Genomic DNA, 20,716 nt, shown 5'->3' with positions numbered 1-20,716 from the left:
TTTGAAGAGGGGCCTCTGTTCACACCCAGGTCCCAACATGTTTATTGTTTCTGTGCTCAAAAGATAAGCCATGGGCCATGTGTGAATGCTACAGGGTAAGGGACATGGATGGTGGTGTGGGAGGGGAGGAGGAGGGGGAGGGGAGGTCACCAAATGGGCTTGTTTTCATTTAATGGTCCAGCAAGGTTGGGTGTTTGTGTTGGGAGTCTCTAGTTCATGTGTGCCTTGGAGCAAGCGTGAGGCGGAGCTGGTTTAATGGAGATGATTTCTCATCTCCCTCTCGAATGGAGGTTGTGGAAAACACTTTGGTCCTTAAATTGTTTTCTAACACGCTTCCCTTGGGGAGAAGCCTGTTCCTAAGTACCATGCACATTTAATGTGTGGGATGGAACTGCAGATGCTGGTTTAAACACATTTAATACCCGCTAATTCAATTAGTAGGCGAGAGAAGGTGTTGTGGTTGTGGGTTTGAGGATCACACTGTCTGATAGAGATACAGCAAGGTCATGGGTACTTCAGCCCATTGGGTAACCGCGTGGACATGCGTGTGTGTGTGTGTGTGGGGCATGGTGGGATGTGGTCACGTGCAGGCAGATGTGATTAGTTTAATTTGGCATCATGGACATTAGGGCCCGTTCCTGCACTGCGCTGATCCATGTGTATTAAGGCAGCAACTCTACCGCTGTGGCACCATGCTGCCCGTATCTGGCTGCATTGTGTCCATAGGCCTGTAATGCTGCAGCAAGTAAGGAGCCTGTGGAATTCTCTGCCACAGAAGGCAGTGGAGGCCAATTCACTGGACGTTTTCAAGAGAGAGTTAGATATAGCTCTTAGGGCCAACAGAATCAAGTGATAAGGGTGACCAGGGTGATTTTAGATGATCAGCCATGATCGTATTGAATGGTGGAACTGGCTCGAAGGGCCGAATGGCCTGCAGCTGCACCTATTTTCTATTTTTCTATGAAGGTAGACACAAAATGGTGGAGTAACTCAGCGGGTCAGGCAGCATCTCAGGGGAGAAGGAATGGGTGACGTTTCGAGTCGAGACCCTTCTTCAGACTGATGTCAGGGGAGGGGGCGGGACAAAGATAGGATGTAGTAGGAGACAAGAAGACAGTGGGAGAACTGGGAGTGGGGGGGGGGGGGGGAAGAGAGGGACAGAGGAACTATCTGAAGTTGGAGAAGTCAATGTTCATACCGCTGGGGTGTAAACTGCCCAAGCGAAATATGAGGTGCTGTTCCTCCAATTTGCGGTGGGCCTCACTCTGACAATGGAGGACGCCCATGACCGAAAGGTCAGACTGGGAATGGGAGGGGGAGTTGAAGTGCTCAGCCACCGGGAGATCAGGTTGGTTAAGGCGGACTGAGCGAAGGTGTTGAGCGAAACGATCGCCGAGCCTGCGTTTGGTCTCGCCGATGTGGAGAAGTTGACATATGGAGCAGCGGGTACAATAGATGATGTTGGAGGAGGTGCAGGTGAACCAATAGATGAGGTTGGAGGAGGTGTATTTTTCTATGGTTTCTTTGCTCCGTTGTCGGTACGTATGACAGTGAAACACTCTTGGCTCTTGACACCGGGCTCTGATCTTCGTCTGCAGGTGCAGCCCTGACTACCTGGGAGATCGGTGTCAGCTCCACAATCCCTGCCTCAGCTCGCCCTGCAAGAACGAGGGCACGTGCAACCCCGTCATCCACGGCCAGACCATCGACTACAGCTGCAGCTGCCGGCTGGGGTACACCGACCGCCTGTGTCTCACCCCCCAGGACAACGCCTGCCTCAGCCACCCCTGCCACAACGGGGGCAGCTGCCAGCTGACAACCAGCCGCCAGGAGTACAAGTGCCGCTGCCCCCCTGGCTGGGCAGGTACGTACCACACATTTACACACACGCTGACCCGCACTGGGGTACGGGCCCCACACACACACACACACACACACACACACACACACACACACACACACACACACACACACACACACACACACACACACACACACACACACACACACACACACACACACACACACACACACACACACACACACACACCCGCACTGGGGTACGGGCCCCACACACACACACACACACACACACACTCTCTCACACACACTCTCTCACACACACACACACACACACACACACACACACACACACACACACACACACACACACACACACACACACTGATCCGCACTGGGGTACGGGCCACACACACACACACACACACACACACACACACACACACACACACACACACACACACACACACACACACACACACACACACTGACCCTCATTGTTATGGGATTGTCTGAAGAATTCTGGAAGTTGTAGACTTGGAGCGGGTCCAGCGGAGGGTTACGGGAATGATGCCGGGAATGATTGGGTGAAGCTTCTGCCCTGCTGGAGTTTACAAGGATGCGGGGGACCTCATTGAAAGGTCTGGATGGAGTTGATGTGGAGAGGATGTTTCCACTTGTGGGAGTGTCTAGGACCAGAGGCCACGCTTCAGAATGAAAGGACATACTTTTAGAAAGGGGACAAAGAGACATTTCTTTAGTCAGAGGCTGTGGAATTCATTGCCACAGATGGCTGTGGAGGCCTTCAATGGATATTTCAAGGCAGAGATTGGCAGGTTCCTGATTAGTGCGGGTGTCAGGGGTTATGGGGAGAAGGCAGGAGAATGGGGTTGAGAGGGAAAGGTAGATCAGCCATGATTGAATGGCTTAGTAGAGTCGATGGGCCGAATGGCCTAATTTTGCTCCTAGAACTTATTCATGTATGAACCTATTTGGGACAATGGTGGAATTAAAAGCTGTCATGTCTCAATGGGCTGAATGGCCTTACTGTCCCCAGGAGGATTTGATGGTTAGGCAAATTGATGGGCTGTGGGGGGAGGTGCAGTGGGTGAGTGGAGATACTGATATGAGGCATTCAGTGTGTAGATGGAGTGACTGAATGTCAAGAGTGTATATGGGCCAGAGGAGGGAAGTGGAGCTTTGTTGGCTCTTGGCCTGGTGTTGAACTAAAGGTGGAGGGGAAACGATTTGTGTAGAAAGGAACTGCAGAAGCTGGTTTAAACGGAAGATAGACGCAAAATGCTGGAGTAACTCGGCGGGACAGGCAGCATCTCTGGAGAGAAGGAATGGGTGACGTTTCAGTCTGAAGAAGGGTCTCGACCCAAAACGTCACCCATTCCTTCTCTCCAGAGATGCTGCCTGTCCCACCGAGTTACTCCCAACCTTTTGTGTCTATCGAGGGGAAAGGATTTAAGAGGAATCTGACTTTCTCACACATAGGGGGATGGGTGTGTGGAACGAGCTGCCAGAGGAGGTAGTTGAGACTGGGACTATCCCAACGTTTAAGAAACGGATAGACAGGTGCATGATCGGACAGGTCTGGAGGGATATGGACCAAATGCAGGCTGTGGAATTCTCTGCCTCAGAAGGCAGTGGAGGCCAAGTCTGTGAATGCATTCAAGACAGAGCTAGATAGAGCTCTTAAGGATAGCGGAGTCAGGGGGTACGGGGAGAAGGCAGGAACGGGGTACTAATTGAGAATGGTCAGCCATGATCACATTGAATGGCGGTGCGTACATGCTCGAAGGGCCCAATGGCCTCCTCCTGCACCTATTGTCTATTGTCTATGGTTGGATTAGTGTAGCTGGGACGTTGGGGCAAGTTGGGCCGATGGGCCATGTTTCCACGCTGTATGACTCTATGACTCTAAGTGGTTGCTTTGCTCCGGTCGGTGCCCAGGAAAGCAGTGCCAGCAGGCAGACCCGTGCGCCTCCAACCCCTGTGCCAACGGCGGGCAGTGCGTGGTGTTCGAAGGCCACTACATCTGCAGATGCACCTCGGGGTTCCACGGGCCCATCTGCAAGAAGGACGTCAACGAGTGCAGCATCTCGCCCTCGGCCTGCCACAACGGTGGCATCTGCCTGAACGAGATCGGCTCCTACCAGTGCACCTGCCCTCCCGAGTACACCGGCCGCCACTGCAAGGACCTCTACGTGCCCTGTGCGCCCTCGCCCTGCCAGAACGGGGGCACCTGCCGACCCCTGGGCGATGCCCGCTATGACTGCGCCTGCATCCCCGGTAAGTGTTGCCCTCCCTGCCCTGCGATAGTCTGGTTCAGAGATACCGCTTGTATAATCCCCCTTTTAGAAGGATGAGGTGGGGGGGGGAGGGGGGGGGGGGGGGGGGCCTGGATAGGGTGGATGTGCAGAGGAAGTTTCCACTCGTGAGAGAGTCTAGGACCAGAGACCAGAGCCTCAGAATAAAAGGACGGACCTTTAGAAAGGAGGTGAGGAGGAATTTCTTGAGTCAGCGGGTGGTGATTCTGTGGAATTCATTGCCACAGAAGGCTGTGGGGACCAAGTCAATGGATGTTTTTATGGCAGAGATTGACAGATTCTTGATTGGTACGGGTGTCGGGTTATGGAGAGAAGGCAGGAGAATGGAATAGCAAGGGAACGATAGATCAGCCATGATTGAATGGTGGAGGGGACTTGATGGGCCGAACGGCCCGATTTTGCTCCTAGAACTTATGATCAGCATGGAACCAGGACCTTCAGCCCATCGAGTCTGCGCTGACCAATGTTCACCTGCCCACTAGTTCTATCCTACACCCTAGCAACTATTTACCGAAGCCAATCCACCTACAAACCTGAATGTCTTTGGAATGTGGGGGGGGACCAGAGCACCCGGAGAAAACCCACGTGGTCACAGGGAGAACGTACTAACTACTTAAGACAGCACCCGTGGTCAGGATCGAACCCGGGTCTCTGGCACTGTGAGGCAGCACCTCTACGATCGTGCCGCGCCCAGCCTGCCCCAGGTTTCCTGAGCCTGCCCCCACGTGTAATGTACATTAAACGGATCCGGAGGAGGGATTCAAATGACAAAGAAACATTATTTTGTTTCCAATCTGCTTTTCGGCTAAGTTCAGAGCGACCATGTGGGTTTCCTCTCTGCGTGGACAGCCGTCACAAAAAGGCGTTTCTGTGAAGTTGATGTAAAAATGCTCGTGATGGGATAACTTTTTCTCGGGATCTGTGTGTAAAACCTGGCCAGGTCTCCACTGGGAGTGAGCTCCAGGGGCTATATATAGCACGGGAGATTGAGGGCTGGGAAAGGTTTGATATTGTAGACTCTGTCCTGTTGCAAGTGAGACCGGTGGGAGGGGGGGGGGGTGCGGGGGGGGGGGGGGGTGGGGACAAGAGGGGCTCATTGTGCCACTCTCCCACAGCGCTGTGATTGAAGCCGCTAATCTGGCAGGAAACATCTGGGTCGCAGCTTCCTGCAGTGCCTCCGGCTGCAGACGGGCGCGGGCACGAGGCGGGCGAGCGGAGGGAATGCCGACGGACCCCGCTCGCTCGCCCACTCCCACTCTCCCCCTCGCGTCTCCCCTCACCCCCTCCTCGACCTCGGGTTCAAGCCCCGAGCAGCGTTGATGAGAATCCGGTGGTCATCGAGTCCAACTGTGGCGTGGGCTCAAGGGAAATCAGGGGAAGGAAATCTCCCTTCCTTATTTTAGAACCTGGAAGTGGGGAAATGTTTCTGCCTCGCGTCACTCTGAGCATCCAAGAAGCGGCTCGTGTACAAAATGAACGTTTCTTTTACATTGAAGATAGACACAAAATGCCGTGGCAATTCGGTGGGGGCAGGCAACATCTCTGGAGAGAAGGGATGGGCGATGTTTCGGGTGGAGACCCTTTTTCGTTTTTGGACGGACTTGTCCACTTGCTGTACTAAAGGAGGCCACTTCCCCCCCCCCCCCCCCCCCCCCCCCCCGGGTTCATTCATCGCAACCACTCTGCCTTTTCCGGCACAAATCTGTTCCTTTCTAATATTTACACAATCCCATTGTTATTGTTAGACTTGCTTCCACCACAATGGAAGTAACCTGTTGTAGATCAACACACGGAATAAAATAATCTCATTTATTTTACAAAGAACACTACAGCACAGGAACAGGCCCTTTGGCTCACAATGTCTGTGCCAAACATGCTGCCAAGATATACTACCCTCCTCTGCCTACACATCATCCATACCCCCTGCAGTAACCCTGCATTTCCATGTGCCCATCTAAAAGCCTCTTAAATGCCCCCATCGTATGTGCTTCCACCACCACCCATGGTCACGTGTCCCCGGCAACCTTTGTGGCAAAATCTTGCCCCGTTAAATTTTGCCTCTCTCACCTTAAAGCTGTGCTCTCTAATCTTTGACATTAATACCCTGGGAAAAAAACTGCCTACCCTATCATTGCCTGTTCTAACTTTATAGGTTAATGTTGGAGGAGTCCAGAACCGGGGGCCACAGTTTAAGAATAAGGGGTAGGCATTGAGAACGGAGATGAGGATTTTTTTTTTCAGTCAGAGAGTTGTAAATCTGTGGAATTCTCTGCCTCACAAGGCAGTGGAGGCCAATTTGGATGCTTTCAAGAGAGAGCGAGATAGAGCTCTTAAAGATAGCGGAGTCAGGGGGTATGGGGAGAAGGCAGGAACGGGGTACTGATTGTGAATGATCAGCCATGATCACATTGAATGGCGGTGCTGGCTCGAAGGGGCGAATGGCCTCCTCCTGCACCTATTGTCTATTGTCTATTGTCTATATACAGTATATTTCCATCCGATCTCTCCTCAAACTTGGGAGAGAAAACGATCCTAGTCTGTCCGACCTCTCCCTGTGGCTAATGCCCTCTCGTTCAGCCACCATCCTGGCAATCCTTCTGATGTTGCCCCTGGTCCTTTTACTTGTCACATGTGGGCTCTGCCAAGCCTTCTGCCAAGCCCATTAATATTTACTCCGATCAAGCCATCCATCATTTTCTCTGCAACCCCTTCCCATTCCTGCCTGCAAGCTATCGTGGTGTCCTGCTTTGTGCTCTCCTAACTCTTTTGTGAAGCTCAGCCCTGACGTTGGAAGCTGTTGATCTGACCCACCTCTGTATTTACCAGGTACTAGATCTTTGACCGTGGGATCCAGTCTGATGGCAATCATAAACCAAGCAGGCAGACTCAATAGATAATAGACAATAGGTGTAGGAGGAGGCCATTCGGCCCTTCGAGCCAGCACTCCCATTCAATGTGATCATGGCTGATCATTCTCAATCAGTACCCCGTTCCTGCCTTCTCCCCATACCCCCTGACTCCGCTATCCTTAAGAGCTCTATCTAGCTCTCTCTTGAATGTATTCAGAGAATTGGCCTCCACTGCCCTCTGAGGCAGAGAATTCCACAGATTCACAACTCTCTGACTATAAAAGTTTTTCCTCATCTCTGTTCCCCTTATTCTTAAACTGTGGCCCCTGGTTCTGGACTCCCCCAACATTGGGAACATGTTTCCTGCCTCTAATGTGTCCAACCCCTTAATAATCTTATACGTTTCGATAAGATCCCCTCTCATAACTTGGCAGAAATAACTTGGAGAGGGAGTACACCATGAATGGAAGGACCCTAGGGAAGACAGGGGTACAGAGGGACCTTGGAGTACAGGTACACAAGTCCTTGAAGGCAGCAGGACAGGTGGACAGGGTGGTTAAAAAGGCATATGGGTTACTGGCCTTCATTAGCCGGGGCATCGAATATAAAAGTAGGGGGGTAATGATGGAATTGTACAGTACACTGGTGAGGCCACAGCTGGAGTATTGTGTACAGTTCTGGTCACCACATTATAGAAAGGATGTGATAGCTTTGGAGAGGGTGCAGAGGAGATTCACCAGGATGCTGCCAGGGATGAAGGGCCTCGGCTATGAGGAGAGACTGGGCAGACTGGGGTTGTTTTCCCTGGAGCAGAGAAGGCTGAGAGGGGACATGATCGAGGTGTACAAGATCATGAGGGGCATAGATAAGGTAGATGGCGGGGAACTTCTTCCACTGGTGGAAGGTTCAACAACGAGGGGACATAGATACAGGGTAAGGGGAAAGAGGTTTCGGGGTGATGTGAGAAAGAACTTTTTCACCCAGAGGGTGGTTGGAGTCTGGAACTCACTGCCTGGGGTGGTGGTGGAGGCGGAAACACTCACAACGTTTAAGAGGCATTTGGATGGGCACTTGAAATGCTACAACATTCAGGGCTACGGTCCAAATGCGGGAAAATGGGATTAAAATTAGACTGTGTTTGGTAACGGGCGGCACGGACACGATGAGCCGAAGGGCCTCTTTCTGTGCTGTAGGACTCTATGACTCTATGACTCATCCTTCTAAATTCTAGTGTATACAAGTCTAGTCGCTCCAGTCTTTCAACATATGACAGTCCCGCCATTCCGGGAATTAACCTAGTAAACCTACGCTGCACGCCCTCAATAGCAAGAATATCCTTCCTCAAATTTGGAGACCAAAACTGCACACAGTACTCCAGGTTCTCCTCACGAGTCTGGAACTAACGAAGGGGACCAACACTAGGGTTGCCAACTGTCCCGTGTTAGCCGGGACATCCCGAATTTTGGGCTAAGTTAGTGTGTCCCGTACGGGTCCGCACTTGTCCCGTATTAGTAGGGTTGCCAACTTCCTCACTCCCAAATAAGGGACAACGGGTGACCTCACCGCCCACCTGACCTCACCCAGCCAGCGGCCACGTGCTCCCGCTCCACCAATGGCGGCCGGGAGACCGTGTCTGCTGGCTGGGTGAGGTCACGTGGGGCGCGGGGGCGGTGACGCCACCTTTTGTCCCTTATTTGGGAGTGAGGACGTTGGCAACCCTAACCAACATTCATAAATAAAAGGGATCGGGCAGAGATTATTCATAAAATGGAAGCATTGCTGGCAAACCCAACATTGATTAACCATTAAAAAGAGACACAAAGTGCTGGAGTATCTAGACGGGTCAGGCAACATCCATGGAGAACATGGATAGGTGACGTTTCGGGTCCGGACCCTTCTTCAGACCCATCCCTTTAATCACCCATCCCTAATTGCCTTCAAGAAGGTGATGCTGAGCCATCTTGAACGGTGGCAGTCCTTCTGGTGAAAGTGCTCCTCGCACTGTTGTAGGGAGAGTCGCATCCTGGTATCCCTCCGTTAAACCCCTCTTCCCCAGCCAACAATGGACCATTGTGGGCTCCACCCTTCCTTAGTCGTCTGTTGCCGGCCCTGCTTTTTTCTGACTTTTGCTTACCTCCAGTTCCCTCCCCTCTACTTTCAGCCTGAAAAAGGGTCCCGACCCGAAACGTCAGCCATCTCTTTTCTCCAGAGATGCTGCCTGGCCCACTGAGTTGCTCCAGCACTTTGTGCCTATCGCTCAGTCTTCAGCTCCGGAGCTGTGGCAGAGTTCAAATACAAAGGGCAAGGTGGGCAGTCCACAACCAGATACTTCCCCATGTTCCTGCGACCTCATTGCCTCTGGACGAGGGCTATTCACTGCTATTCCTGGCTGGCTCCCCGGTTTAGTTTAGTTTAGTTTAGAGACACAGTGTGGATACAGGCACTTCAGCCCACCGGGTCCACGCCGACCATCAATCACCCGTTCACACTAGTTCTACGTTATCCCAATGTCACGTCCAACACGCGAGGGGCAATTTACAGAAGCCTATTGACCTACGAAACTGCACGTCTTTGGGATGTGGGAGGAAACTGAAGCACCTGAGGGAAACCCAGGGGGTCACGGGGAGAAGGTACAAACTCTGCACATACGGAGATCGTGGTCAGGATGGAACCCCGGTCTCTGGTGCTGTGAGGCAGCAACTCTACCTCTGCACCACCGTGCCGTGCCATCCCCTGTACTCCCATGTAAATGCCATCTCAAATACCCAGTACACCCTGCTGCCGGTCGGTGTCTCACCCAGAAGCTTTGCTCGTTGGACTATATTGGTCCCCATTCCTATTTTATCCCTATTTTATATCCCTTTTAATATATTTTATTATTATTTATATCATTTATTTTATTTTATTTATTTATTTATATTATTATTATATTTTATATCCCTATTTTATATATTTTTATTATTATACATATCATTTTATTTATTTATTTATTTATATTATCATTATATTTTATATCCCTATTTTATATATTTTAATTATTATCTATATCATTTTATTTATTTATTTATGTATTTATATTATTATTATTATATTTTATATCCCTATTTTAGGGTATTCAAAAACATGGAAGAGGATTTTAAAATGAAGACATTGCTATGTCTTCATTTTTAAATCCTCTTCCATGTTTTTGAATCCCCTAAAATCTCCTTCAGGCTCACAAGCAGCTGAAATTCAAAAAGCTCCAATTCCAGTCTCAGATATTCGTGATTTTAACAGCACCAGCACCAGCACTGATCGTGTGTTTTCATCTGCTAAGATTTAAACTCTAGGATGCCTTCTCTAAACCTCTCTCTCCATTCCAAGGCTCTCCTCCGCTAAACTCTTGGCCCCCTTTACTGTCCTCACGTTTCCTGATATGAGTCAGAAACGAGTGCAGTTCGATAATAACTTCATGAAGTGCATTCCAACATGCTACTGTGTTAAGGTACTATTTATAAGCAAAGTGCCTTTATTGTTTTGCTGTTTTTATCAGCAACGTCTTTATCAGGAGAGGCACAAAGTGCTGGAGTAACTCAGCCAGGTCAGGCAGCATCTCTGGAAAAAAGGAATAGACTTGTGAACTGTTCGCATTCTTGCTGCAACTCGGGAAGGATCTTTGATGGGGATTTGATAGTGCAGCACAATGGTGTCAGGGTAGACAATCAGCCTCCATCTCCCGGAATGACTGACCAGCCCAAAGGACCCGAAGATGCTGGTTGACACTTCAAGCTTGTTGCTTGGTCTGTGGACTCCAACATGAGAGAAGCAGCTTGGAGACGGTGGAGACAAACTTATATACTGAGTGAGAAGAAAGAGGTGGAGTCCGCACAAGGCTCTGAACTGATTCGAGCCAGGATAAGTTGAGGAAGAATTAGAACGTTGCAATCAGGGGTTAAAGATGTAAACGGCAGGAAATTTGGGCTTTGACAAGTTAACTTCCTGTTTCTGAACTCTGCAGAGTGCAGCTTCCTGTTATGCAGTGAGAGGCACAAATTGTTGTTTTCTTTCATTCTCTTATTGTATCTAAATCTTTGTGTTTTTTATGGGATTGTCTCACTCACACGCTGGCACGCACACACACACACACACACTGACACACACACATACACACACACACACACACTGACACACACACACACACACACACACACTGACACACACACATACACACACACTGACACACACACACACACACACACACACACACACACACACACTGACACACACACATACACACACACACACACACACACTGACACACACACACACACACACACACTGACACACACACTGACACATACACACACACACACACACACACTGACACACCCACACACACAGACACACACACACACACACACACTGACACATACACACACACACACACACTGACACACCCACACACAGACACACACACATACACACACACACACACTGACACATACACACACACACACTAACACACACACAGACACACACACATACACACACACACACAGACACTGACACATACACACACACACACACTGACACACCCACACACACAGACACACACACATACACACACACATACACACACTGACACACACACACACAAACACACACTGACACACCCACACACACACACTGACACACACACATACACACACACACACAGACACTGACACATACACACACAAACACACACTGACACACCCACACACACACAGACACACACACTGACACACACACACACACACTGACACACACACACTGACACACACACACACTGACACACACACACACACACTGACACACACACACACACTGACACACACACACTGACACACACCCACACACACACAGACACACACACTGACACACACACACACACTGACACACACACACTGACACACACACACACTGACACACCCACACACACACACATACACACACACACACACACACACACAGACAGTGACACACACACACTCATACACACACATGCATGCACACTCACTCACTCACTTACACACACACTTGCACACACATAGAGACACATGCACATAGAGATACTGACACACACACATAGACACTGACACGCAAACACTGACACACAAACACACTCATACACAACACACACACACACCCACACACACACACACACAGCATTACATGGAGGTTGACACACATACTCTTGCATGCAGATGTAAACAGACACATATCCACATGCACACGATACAACACAAACATACAACAGATTCCTGCAGATCCACAACAAGATACTCCGAAACAGAAAAGGACAAATTACATCAAAACTGGGCAACAGAATGTTTAACCGCAAACTACGTTCTTTTGTCGAAGTCTATTTATTAATTCATCCACAGGAAATGGGTGTTGCAGGAAAGGTCAACAACATCAGTTGTCCATTCCTATTGACGCAACCAAACGGTTCACTGTCAGCTCAGTAAGGATAAGGCGCACAGTGGGACTGAAGTCACGTTTTGAACAAGATCAGGGAAGGACAGCAAATTACATAGAACATAGAACAGCACAGCACAGGAACAGGCCCTTCAGCCCACAATGCCCGTGCCCAGCATCATGCCAAGTTAAACTAATCTCCTCTGCCTGCACGTGATCCATATCCCTCCAGTCCCTGCATTGCCTCCACCACTACCCCTGGCAGTGCATTCCAGGCACTGACCATTCTTTGTGTAGAGTCGCAGTGTCATGGAGTCATTCAGCACGGAAACAGGCCCTTCGGCCTATCTTGTCCTTGCCGACCGAGATGCCCTCTCAACACTAGTCCCACCTGGGCCGTATTCCTCTTTCCCATCCATGTACCTGCCCAAATGTATTTTAAATGTCGTTATAGTGCCCGCCTCAACTACCTCCTCTGGCATTTATTCACAAAATGCTGGAGTAACTCAGCGGGTCAGGCAGCATATCATATCATATCATATCATATCATATATATACAGCCGGAAACAGGCCTTTTCGGCCCTCCAAGTCCGTGCCGCCCAGCGATCCCCGTACATTAACACTATCCTACACCCACTAGGGACGATTTTTTACATTTACCCAGCCAATTAACCTACATACCCTGTACGTCTTTGGAGACTGATTTCATCTGAGTCTGAAGAAAGGTCTCGATCCGAAACATCACCCATTCCTTCTCTCCCGAGATGCTGCCTGACCTGCTGAGTTACTCCAGCATTTTGTGAATAAATACCTTCGATTTGTACCAGCATCTGCAGTTATTTTCTTATACTACCTCCTCTGGCAGCTCGTTTCATACACCCACCAACCTCTGTGTTAAAAAAAACTTGCCCCACACATCTTCAACTTTGCCCCCCTAGATTGCCACACAAAACTGTCTACCCTATCGATTTATTAATTTATCCACCCCCCAGCTCCCATGATAGGATATGAACCCATGTCCCTGACTCCAGCCACTGCTCCATTGGCTTGTCCAGTGCATTCGCAAACCCAAATTTTCTTCCCTTAAGGAACATTATTTTGTCCCCTCTGTTCCCTAAAATGAGAGAGGCTGTTTAACGTCTCAGTGGGACATCTGACCATCAGCCTCTCTTGTGATCTTGATGCTAATACGTCATTGTCAGAGAAATGGTTCTATTGAGGTACAGGGATTCCATGGTGGTGCAAGGAGTCCATTCCTGAGAATTGTCCCGTAAACTGACCATTAGTCGCAAACAAACTATCTTCTCCAAAAGTGTAACGTGAAATCTTTAGCCTTGACGGTTCTTGGGGACTGATTTGCAGAGAGCCACAGGGAAGGTCAGCCTGACAGGAGCTGGTACCCACAAGGGATGCTGACAGAGGCTTGACTGTGTGCTGCCCAGATGGAGTGACTGGGGGCTGATGGGCTGAGCTGTGAGGATATTACTAGCAGTTTAATAAAGGAAGGGGTGTTTGTGCGTGTATGTGTGTGTGTGTGTGTATGTATGTGTGTGTGTGTGTGCGTGTGTGTGTGTGTGTCAGTGTGTGTGTGCCAGTGTGTCAGTGTGTGTGTCTTTGTGTCAGACTATGTGTGTGTGTGTGTGCGCGCGCATGTGAGTGTGTGTGTGCGCGTGTGAGTGTGTGTCTCAGTGTGTGTGTGTGTGTCTTTGCGTCAGACTATGTGTGTGTGTGCGCGCGCATGTGAGTGTGTGTGCGCGTGTGAGTGTGTGTGTCAGTGTGTGTGTGTGTCTTTGTGTGTGTGTCTGTGTGTGTGTGTGTCAGTGTGTGGGTGTATCTGTGTGTGTGTGTGTCTGCGTGCGTGTGTGTGTGTGTCTTTGTGAGTGTGTCTGTGCGTGAGTGTGTCTGTGTGCGTGTGTGTGGGAGTGTGTGCGTGTTTGTGAGTGAGAGGTGGTACGGGGGTCTTGACGATTGATTCTACCTGAAGGAGAGTGGGAGTGGGCACTGGCTCTTTCCGTGGGCGATCTCTTGTTGTTTCCTAGTAGAGGCGTGTGTTACGGGCAGCCGAGTCTGGGGGAATTTGCCTAGAGTTAGATTTTCATAAGTCAGTTTTTCTGTAACCAGGGGACCCTTGTATTGCGTGGGATGTAACAGAGCGCTGAGTGGGCAGTGCCCGACATTGGGCACTCCTGGGTCAAGGTGGTCTGCCCAGTGCAGCCCCTGCAAGGTGCTGCCAGCCAGGTACGCCAATGACTCACCTTCACCCATTGATCCCCCCCAGCCCCCTGTCACCCCAGCACCGCACATCAGCTGAAGCAGGAAGACAATAGTTTCAGCACTTGGTCAGATGCGTGAAACCTTCTTGGCAGCCACAACGCCGTCCTGTGGAATTGAATTTCAAGACTAATGTCATCTTGGCAGCTCTTGACAAGGGGCCAGCAGCCGGTGGAGGCACTTTGCGCCTGAGGCCCGTTTCTCTCAGCGCTGCTGACTGTTCTCTCCTTTGAGGATTGCAGGTTTCTCTAGCCAGCACTGCGAGGTAAATGTGGACGACTGCCCGGAGCACCAGTGCAAGAACAGCGGCCTGTGTGTGGACGGGGTGAACACCTACAACTGCCAGTGCACCCCGGAGTGGACAGGTAAGTGCTGCCACATAGTGCCGGAGGTCAAGCCCGCTGGGCTGGCTGTCAATACAGCACATCCACTTTAATTCAAAGTCTCACTCCAGGAATAAGAGGCTTCTTGGTGATAAAAACGCTCCCAAACTCCTCGAACATCTTTGGATTTCATCACTCCAGCATTGAAAGTCCCACCTTCACCTGGCCTGGTGGCGGGCTGTAGAAATCCTGCCCCAATCCTCTCTTCCCACTGACCCTCACTGGGATACGAGACCCACACACACACACACTGACCCTCACTGGGGTACGAGACCCACACAAACACACTGACCCTCACTGGGGTACGAGACCCACACACACTGACCCTCACTGGGGGACAGGCCCCACACACACACACACTGACCCTCACTGGGGTATGAGACCCACACACACTGACCCTCACTGGGGTACGGGCCCCCCACACACACACACACTGACCCTCACTGGGGTATGAGACCCACACACACTGACCCTCACTGGGGTACGGGCCCCCCACACACACACACACTGACCCTCACTGGGGTACGAGACCCACACACACTGACCCTCACTGGGGGACAGGCCCCACACACACACACACTGACCCTCACTGGGGTATGAGACCCACACACACTGACCCTCACTGGGGTACGGGCCCCACACACACTGACCCTCACTGGGGTACGGGCCCCCCCCCACACACACACACTGACCCTCACTGGGGTACGGGCCCCACACACACACACTGACCCTCACTGGGGTACGGGCCCCACACACACACACACTGACCCTCACTGGGGTACAGGCCCCACACACACACACTGACCCTCACTGGGGTACGGGCCCCACACACACACACACTGACCCTCACTGGGGTACGGGCCCCACACACACACACACTGACCCTCACTGGGGTATGGGCCCCACACACACTGACCCTCTCCGCCTCTTTCTTTTCGTTTAGTCTAAAAAAAGAGACCTCTTGGAAAAGGGTCATTAGAAATGACTTCCGATTGAGACTCCAACCCCTTCCCAAATAGTGGGCAGCTATGGTCCATCAGGCAGCATCTCGGGGTCAAGACCCTTCTTCAGAGTGATGGTTCGTTCAACATGGGGCACGTCACACTCCTCACCGGACACCTGTTCTGGTGGCAGGAGCCATCCCGCTGTGTGCACGAACTCTGGCTGTTTCCCAGCTGGCCCACCTTGCTCCTCACCTTCTCCAGCTGAGGGTAGGTGTCCAGGGTTGTGCCTGCTCCATAGCCCTGGGCTTTGAGGTGAAGACCACTAGGCAGCCTCCCTCGGCCACGGGTTTTCAGGTCGGGGGGGCGGGGTGGGGTTTGAGTTACTGGTTTACTGAGAGGTTCCCCTTTTCTTCCCAACCCCCTCCCCACAGGCCAGTTCTGTATGGAGGATGTGGACGAGTGTCAGCTCCAGCCCAATGCTTGCCAGAACGGGGGCACCTGCCACAACAACAACGGAGGCTACAACTGTGTGTGTGTGAACGGCTGGACTGGGGACGACTGCAGCGAGAACATTGACGACTGTGCCAACGCTGCCTGCCACGCCGGCGCCACCTGCCATGATCGCGTCGCCTCCTTCTACTGCAAGTGTCCCCATGGCAAGACAGGTACGTCCCCATGGCCAGACAGGTACCACACGCATGTCTTCATGTGCCACGATCACGTTGCCCCATCTGACCCGCATCAACCCTGACCTCTCCCCATCTGACCCACGTCACCTCTCACCTCTCCCTGACCCGCATCACCCCTGACCTCTCCCCATCTGACCAATGTCATCCCTGACCTCTCCGTCTCTGACCCACATCACCCCTGACCTCTCCGCCTCTGACCCACATCACCCCTGACCTCTCCGCCTTTGACCTGCGGCACCCCTGACCTCTCTGTCCCTGACCCGCGGCACCCCTGACCTCTCCGCCTCTGACCCGCGTCACCCCTGACCTCTCCGCCTCTGACCCACATCACCCCTGACCTCTCTGTCTCTGACCCACATCACCCCTGACCTCTCCGCCTCTGACCCGCGTCACCCCTGACCTCTCCGCCTCTGACCCGTGTCACCCCTGACCTCTCCGTCTCTGACCCACATCACCCCTGACCTCTCCGCCTCTGACCCGCATCACCCCTGACCTCTCCGCCTCTGACCCGCGTCACCCCTGACCTCTCCGTCTCTGACCCACATCACCCCTGACCTCTCCGCCTCTGACCCGCGTCACCCCTGACCTCTCCGCCTCTGACCCGCGTCACCCCTGACCTCTCCGCCTCTGACCCGCGTCACCTCTCACCTGTCCCTGACCCGCGTCACCCCTGACCTCTCCCTGCCTCTGCACCTGGCATCACCCTTGACCTCTCCCCATCTGACCCGGCATCACCTCTGACCTTTCCCTGCCTCTGGACCTGGCATCACCCCTGACCTCTTGTTTTGTCAGATGCCGTTTTTGCCAGTTACCAGAGCTGTGTGTGGTTGGTGGGGACTTGGTGAACTGAAAGGCCCCATGTCTGTATCTCATCACTAGAGCCAGGATGTTTAGGTGCTTAAAATCTCTGAAATAGGCAGGCAAATAGGCATAATAAAATCACAAAAAAGGCACGAAAAAGGCATTTATTGACAAACAAAGGCACAAAAGGCATGTATCTCCACCACCAAAATATGGTTAAAAATGAAAGTATAAAGGTATACTACATTAAGTGACCAAAGTTGCCTGGTTGCTAGCATTTTTTCAAATTATCTGGTATTAAACTATGCCGTCTGCCAGACAGAATATGCTTCAGTTCTGAAAAACTTCTTTCTACCCCAGCTGTGGTCACTGGTGCATACCCGAAACAAGCTGCAGACTCTATATTCATGTCGATATACTCCTTTGATTGTTGACCCGCCTCCAGTGTACCGATGACCACATCGGTGGTAGCCCCTCCCTCCCACCTTCCCAAACAACACTTCACACCTACTCACAGCCTGACTCCAGCCTGAAAAGACTGGACTCTTCCCCACCCACCCCTCTCCAATCACCACTTAACACCCACTTACAGCCCGACTGCAAAAGACTGGGGCCTCGTCCACTACCCACGAGTGAACGACCGATGGTGGCGCCCCCGGTGGTGGAAATGTTCTTGTAAGTTACGTTAACACGGCAAAAAAAGGCTGATTTAGGCACTCGAACCTGAGAAAGGCATTATCTTGCTGAAATCATCAAAAAAAGGCATAAAAAGGCAAAATCCTGGCTCTACGCATCACTGTCTGACTACAGGACTGTCAGAGGTAGTCAGAGGAACTGTAGAAGATGCACGCAAAATATTTACGTGGACGACGGCAGAACTGTCGGGGTCCAACTACCTGGAAGGTCGCGGCTCAGTTCTCTGGAAAGGAGAAGGATACATGGGGGCCTGATTATTAAAAGATTGAAGGGCAGATAGTGGAGATGGTGTGCTCCCCTTGTGGAAGGGAGAACGGCCAAGGTCACACATGTACAAAAGGCCAAGGTCACACGTGTACAAAAGGCCACGGTCACACGTGTACAAAAGGCCAAGGTCACACGTGTACAAAAGGCCAAGGTCGCACCCCGTACAAAAGGCCACGGTCACACGTGTACAAAAGGCCAAGGTCACACGTGTACAAAAGGCCACGGTCACACGTGTACAAAAGGCCAAGGTCACACGTGTACAAAAGGCCAAGGTCGCACCCCGTACAAAAGGCCACGATCACACGTGTACAAAAGGCCAAGGTCACACGTGTACAAAAGGCCACGGTCACACGTGTACAAAAGGCCACGGTCACACGTGTACAAAAGGCCACGGTCACACGTGTACAAAAGGCCAAGGTCACACCCCGTACAAAAGGCCAAGGTCGCACCCCGTACAAAAGGCCAAGGTCACACCCCGTACAAAAGGCCAAGGTCACACGTGTACAAAAGGCCAAGGTCACACCCCGTACAAAAGGTCAAGGTCACACGTGTACAAAAGGCCAAGGTCACACCCCGTACAAAAGGTCAAGGTCACACCCCGTACAAAAGGCCAAGGTCACACCCCGTACAAAAGGCCACGGTCACACGTGTACAAAAGTCTAATAGGTGTAGCAAAGCTCACCAGATGATTCCAGGTCCACGCAGTGTAGAGCTCACTTCTTCCAGTCAGAGAGTTGTGAATCTGTGGAATTCTCTGCCTCAGAGGGCAGTGGAGGCCAATTCTCTGAATACATTCAAGAGAGAGCTAGATAGAGCTCTTAAGGATAGCGGAGTCAGGGGGTATGGGGAGAAGGCAGGAACGGGGTACTGATTGAGAATGATCAGCCATGATCACATTGAATCGCGGTGCTGGCTCGAAGGGCCGAATGGCCTCCTCCTGCACCTATTGTCTATTGTCTATTGAGTGCTTAAGATGAATGTCAGAAAGAGAAGCTGCAGGAAGCACGGTTGGAGGAAAGGTAGAGAAGGATGTGTCAATGTGGGGAGATGACACCAGATGGGATAAGGCTTTTATTCAACTTAAATAACAGCATGGGGCAGCTGGGCCAACGGTATGTCCATGCTGTAGAATGTTAATACAAGCTGGCACGGTGCCAGGGTGGCACGGTGGCACAGTGGTAGAGTTGCTGCCTTGCAGCGCGGGGTCTGATCCTGACTACCGGTGCTGTCCGTACGGAGTTTGTACGTTCTCCCCGTGATCGCGTGGGTTTTCTCCAGGTGCTCTAGTTTCCTCCCACACTCCAAAGAAGTACAAGTTTGTGAGTTAATGTGGCTTTGTTTCTGTAAGTTGTAGAATTGTCCCTAGTGTGTGCAGGTAAGTGTGCGGGGTGATCGCCGGTTGGCATGGACCCGGTGGGCTGACCAGGGCCTGTCTCCACACTGTATCTCTGGAGCCTAAAGTCTAGGCCCATCTTTCGGCGGAGGTTTGGATGGGTATATGGGAATTTGGGATGTCGCTCATTGACTGGACTGGCTGAACGGCCTGTTTGCTCGTGGTACGTTCTCCCTGCTGATGCTTTCCCCTTTGCCTGCACCCTAGGCCTGTTGTGCCACCTGGACGATGCCTGTATCAGTAACCCGTGCCACGAGGAAGCCAACTGCAGCACCAACCCGGTCAATGGCAAGGCCATCTGCATGTGCCCGGCCGGCTTCTCCGGCACCGCCTGCAAGCAAGACGATGACGAGTGTTCCCTCGGTAAGGCCGGAAGCCTCCGCCCCTCCACGCTCCTCCATGCCTCTCTACGCCTGGGGAGCACAGAGAGAGGCCTGGTCACTCAGCGGGTCAGGCAGCATCTCTGGAGGACATGGATACACAATGTTTAAAAGGGTCCCGACCCGAAACGTCACCTGTCCAGCAGCATGAGGAAGGGTTCCTTCTGTCCCTTCCGACTGCATGGAGTGGGAAGAAGGGCCCCGACCCGATATGGTGCCGACCCATGAGACTGACGAAGGGTCCAAGCAAAACCGCCAACTATCCACTTCCTCCAGAGATGCTGAGTTCCTGCAGCCCTTGGTGTTCAGGATTCCTACATCTGCAGTTCCTTGTGTCTATCTCTTCCTCCCTTGTTGTCCCCCCCCAACCTCCTCTCTCCACCCCCCCACCCCACCCCCCTGCCCTCTTTAACTGCAACCGAGAACAATGGTGGGAAGAGGGAGAGAGAGAGTCCAGCTGCTAGAGTC

The 20,716-nt window shown here is 51.7% G+C and overlaps 1 protein-coding gene across 1 annotated transcript in view; it reads left to right on the top strand.

Annotated features, from left to right (window-relative positions):
- The window catches only part of notch1b (notch receptor 1b), a 118,742-nt gene that overhangs the window by 43,962 nt on the left and 54,064 nt on the right, over positions 1-20,716 (top strand). The window contains 5 exon segments of the mRNA XM_078426366.1: positions 1,599-1,864; positions 3,760-4,098; positions 14,938-15,060; positions 16,454-16,687; positions 20,076-20,231. Of these exon segments, the coding sequence (XP_078282492.1) occupies positions 1,599-1,864; positions 3,760-4,098; positions 14,938-15,060; positions 16,454-16,687; positions 20,076-20,231 (1,118 nt within the window).

The sequence above is a fragment of the Rhinoraja longicauda genome, chromosome 31 (genome assembly GCF_053455715.1).
Source record: "Rhinoraja longicauda isolate Sanriku21f chromosome 31, sRhiLon1.1, whole genome shotgun sequence".
Lineage (NCBI taxonomy): Eukaryota > Metazoa > Chordata > Chondrichthyes > Rajiformes > Arhynchobatidae > Rhinoraja > Rhinoraja longicauda.
Note: the sequence above shows the minus strand (reverse complement) of the source record. Positions and strands in the feature narration are given on the sequence as shown.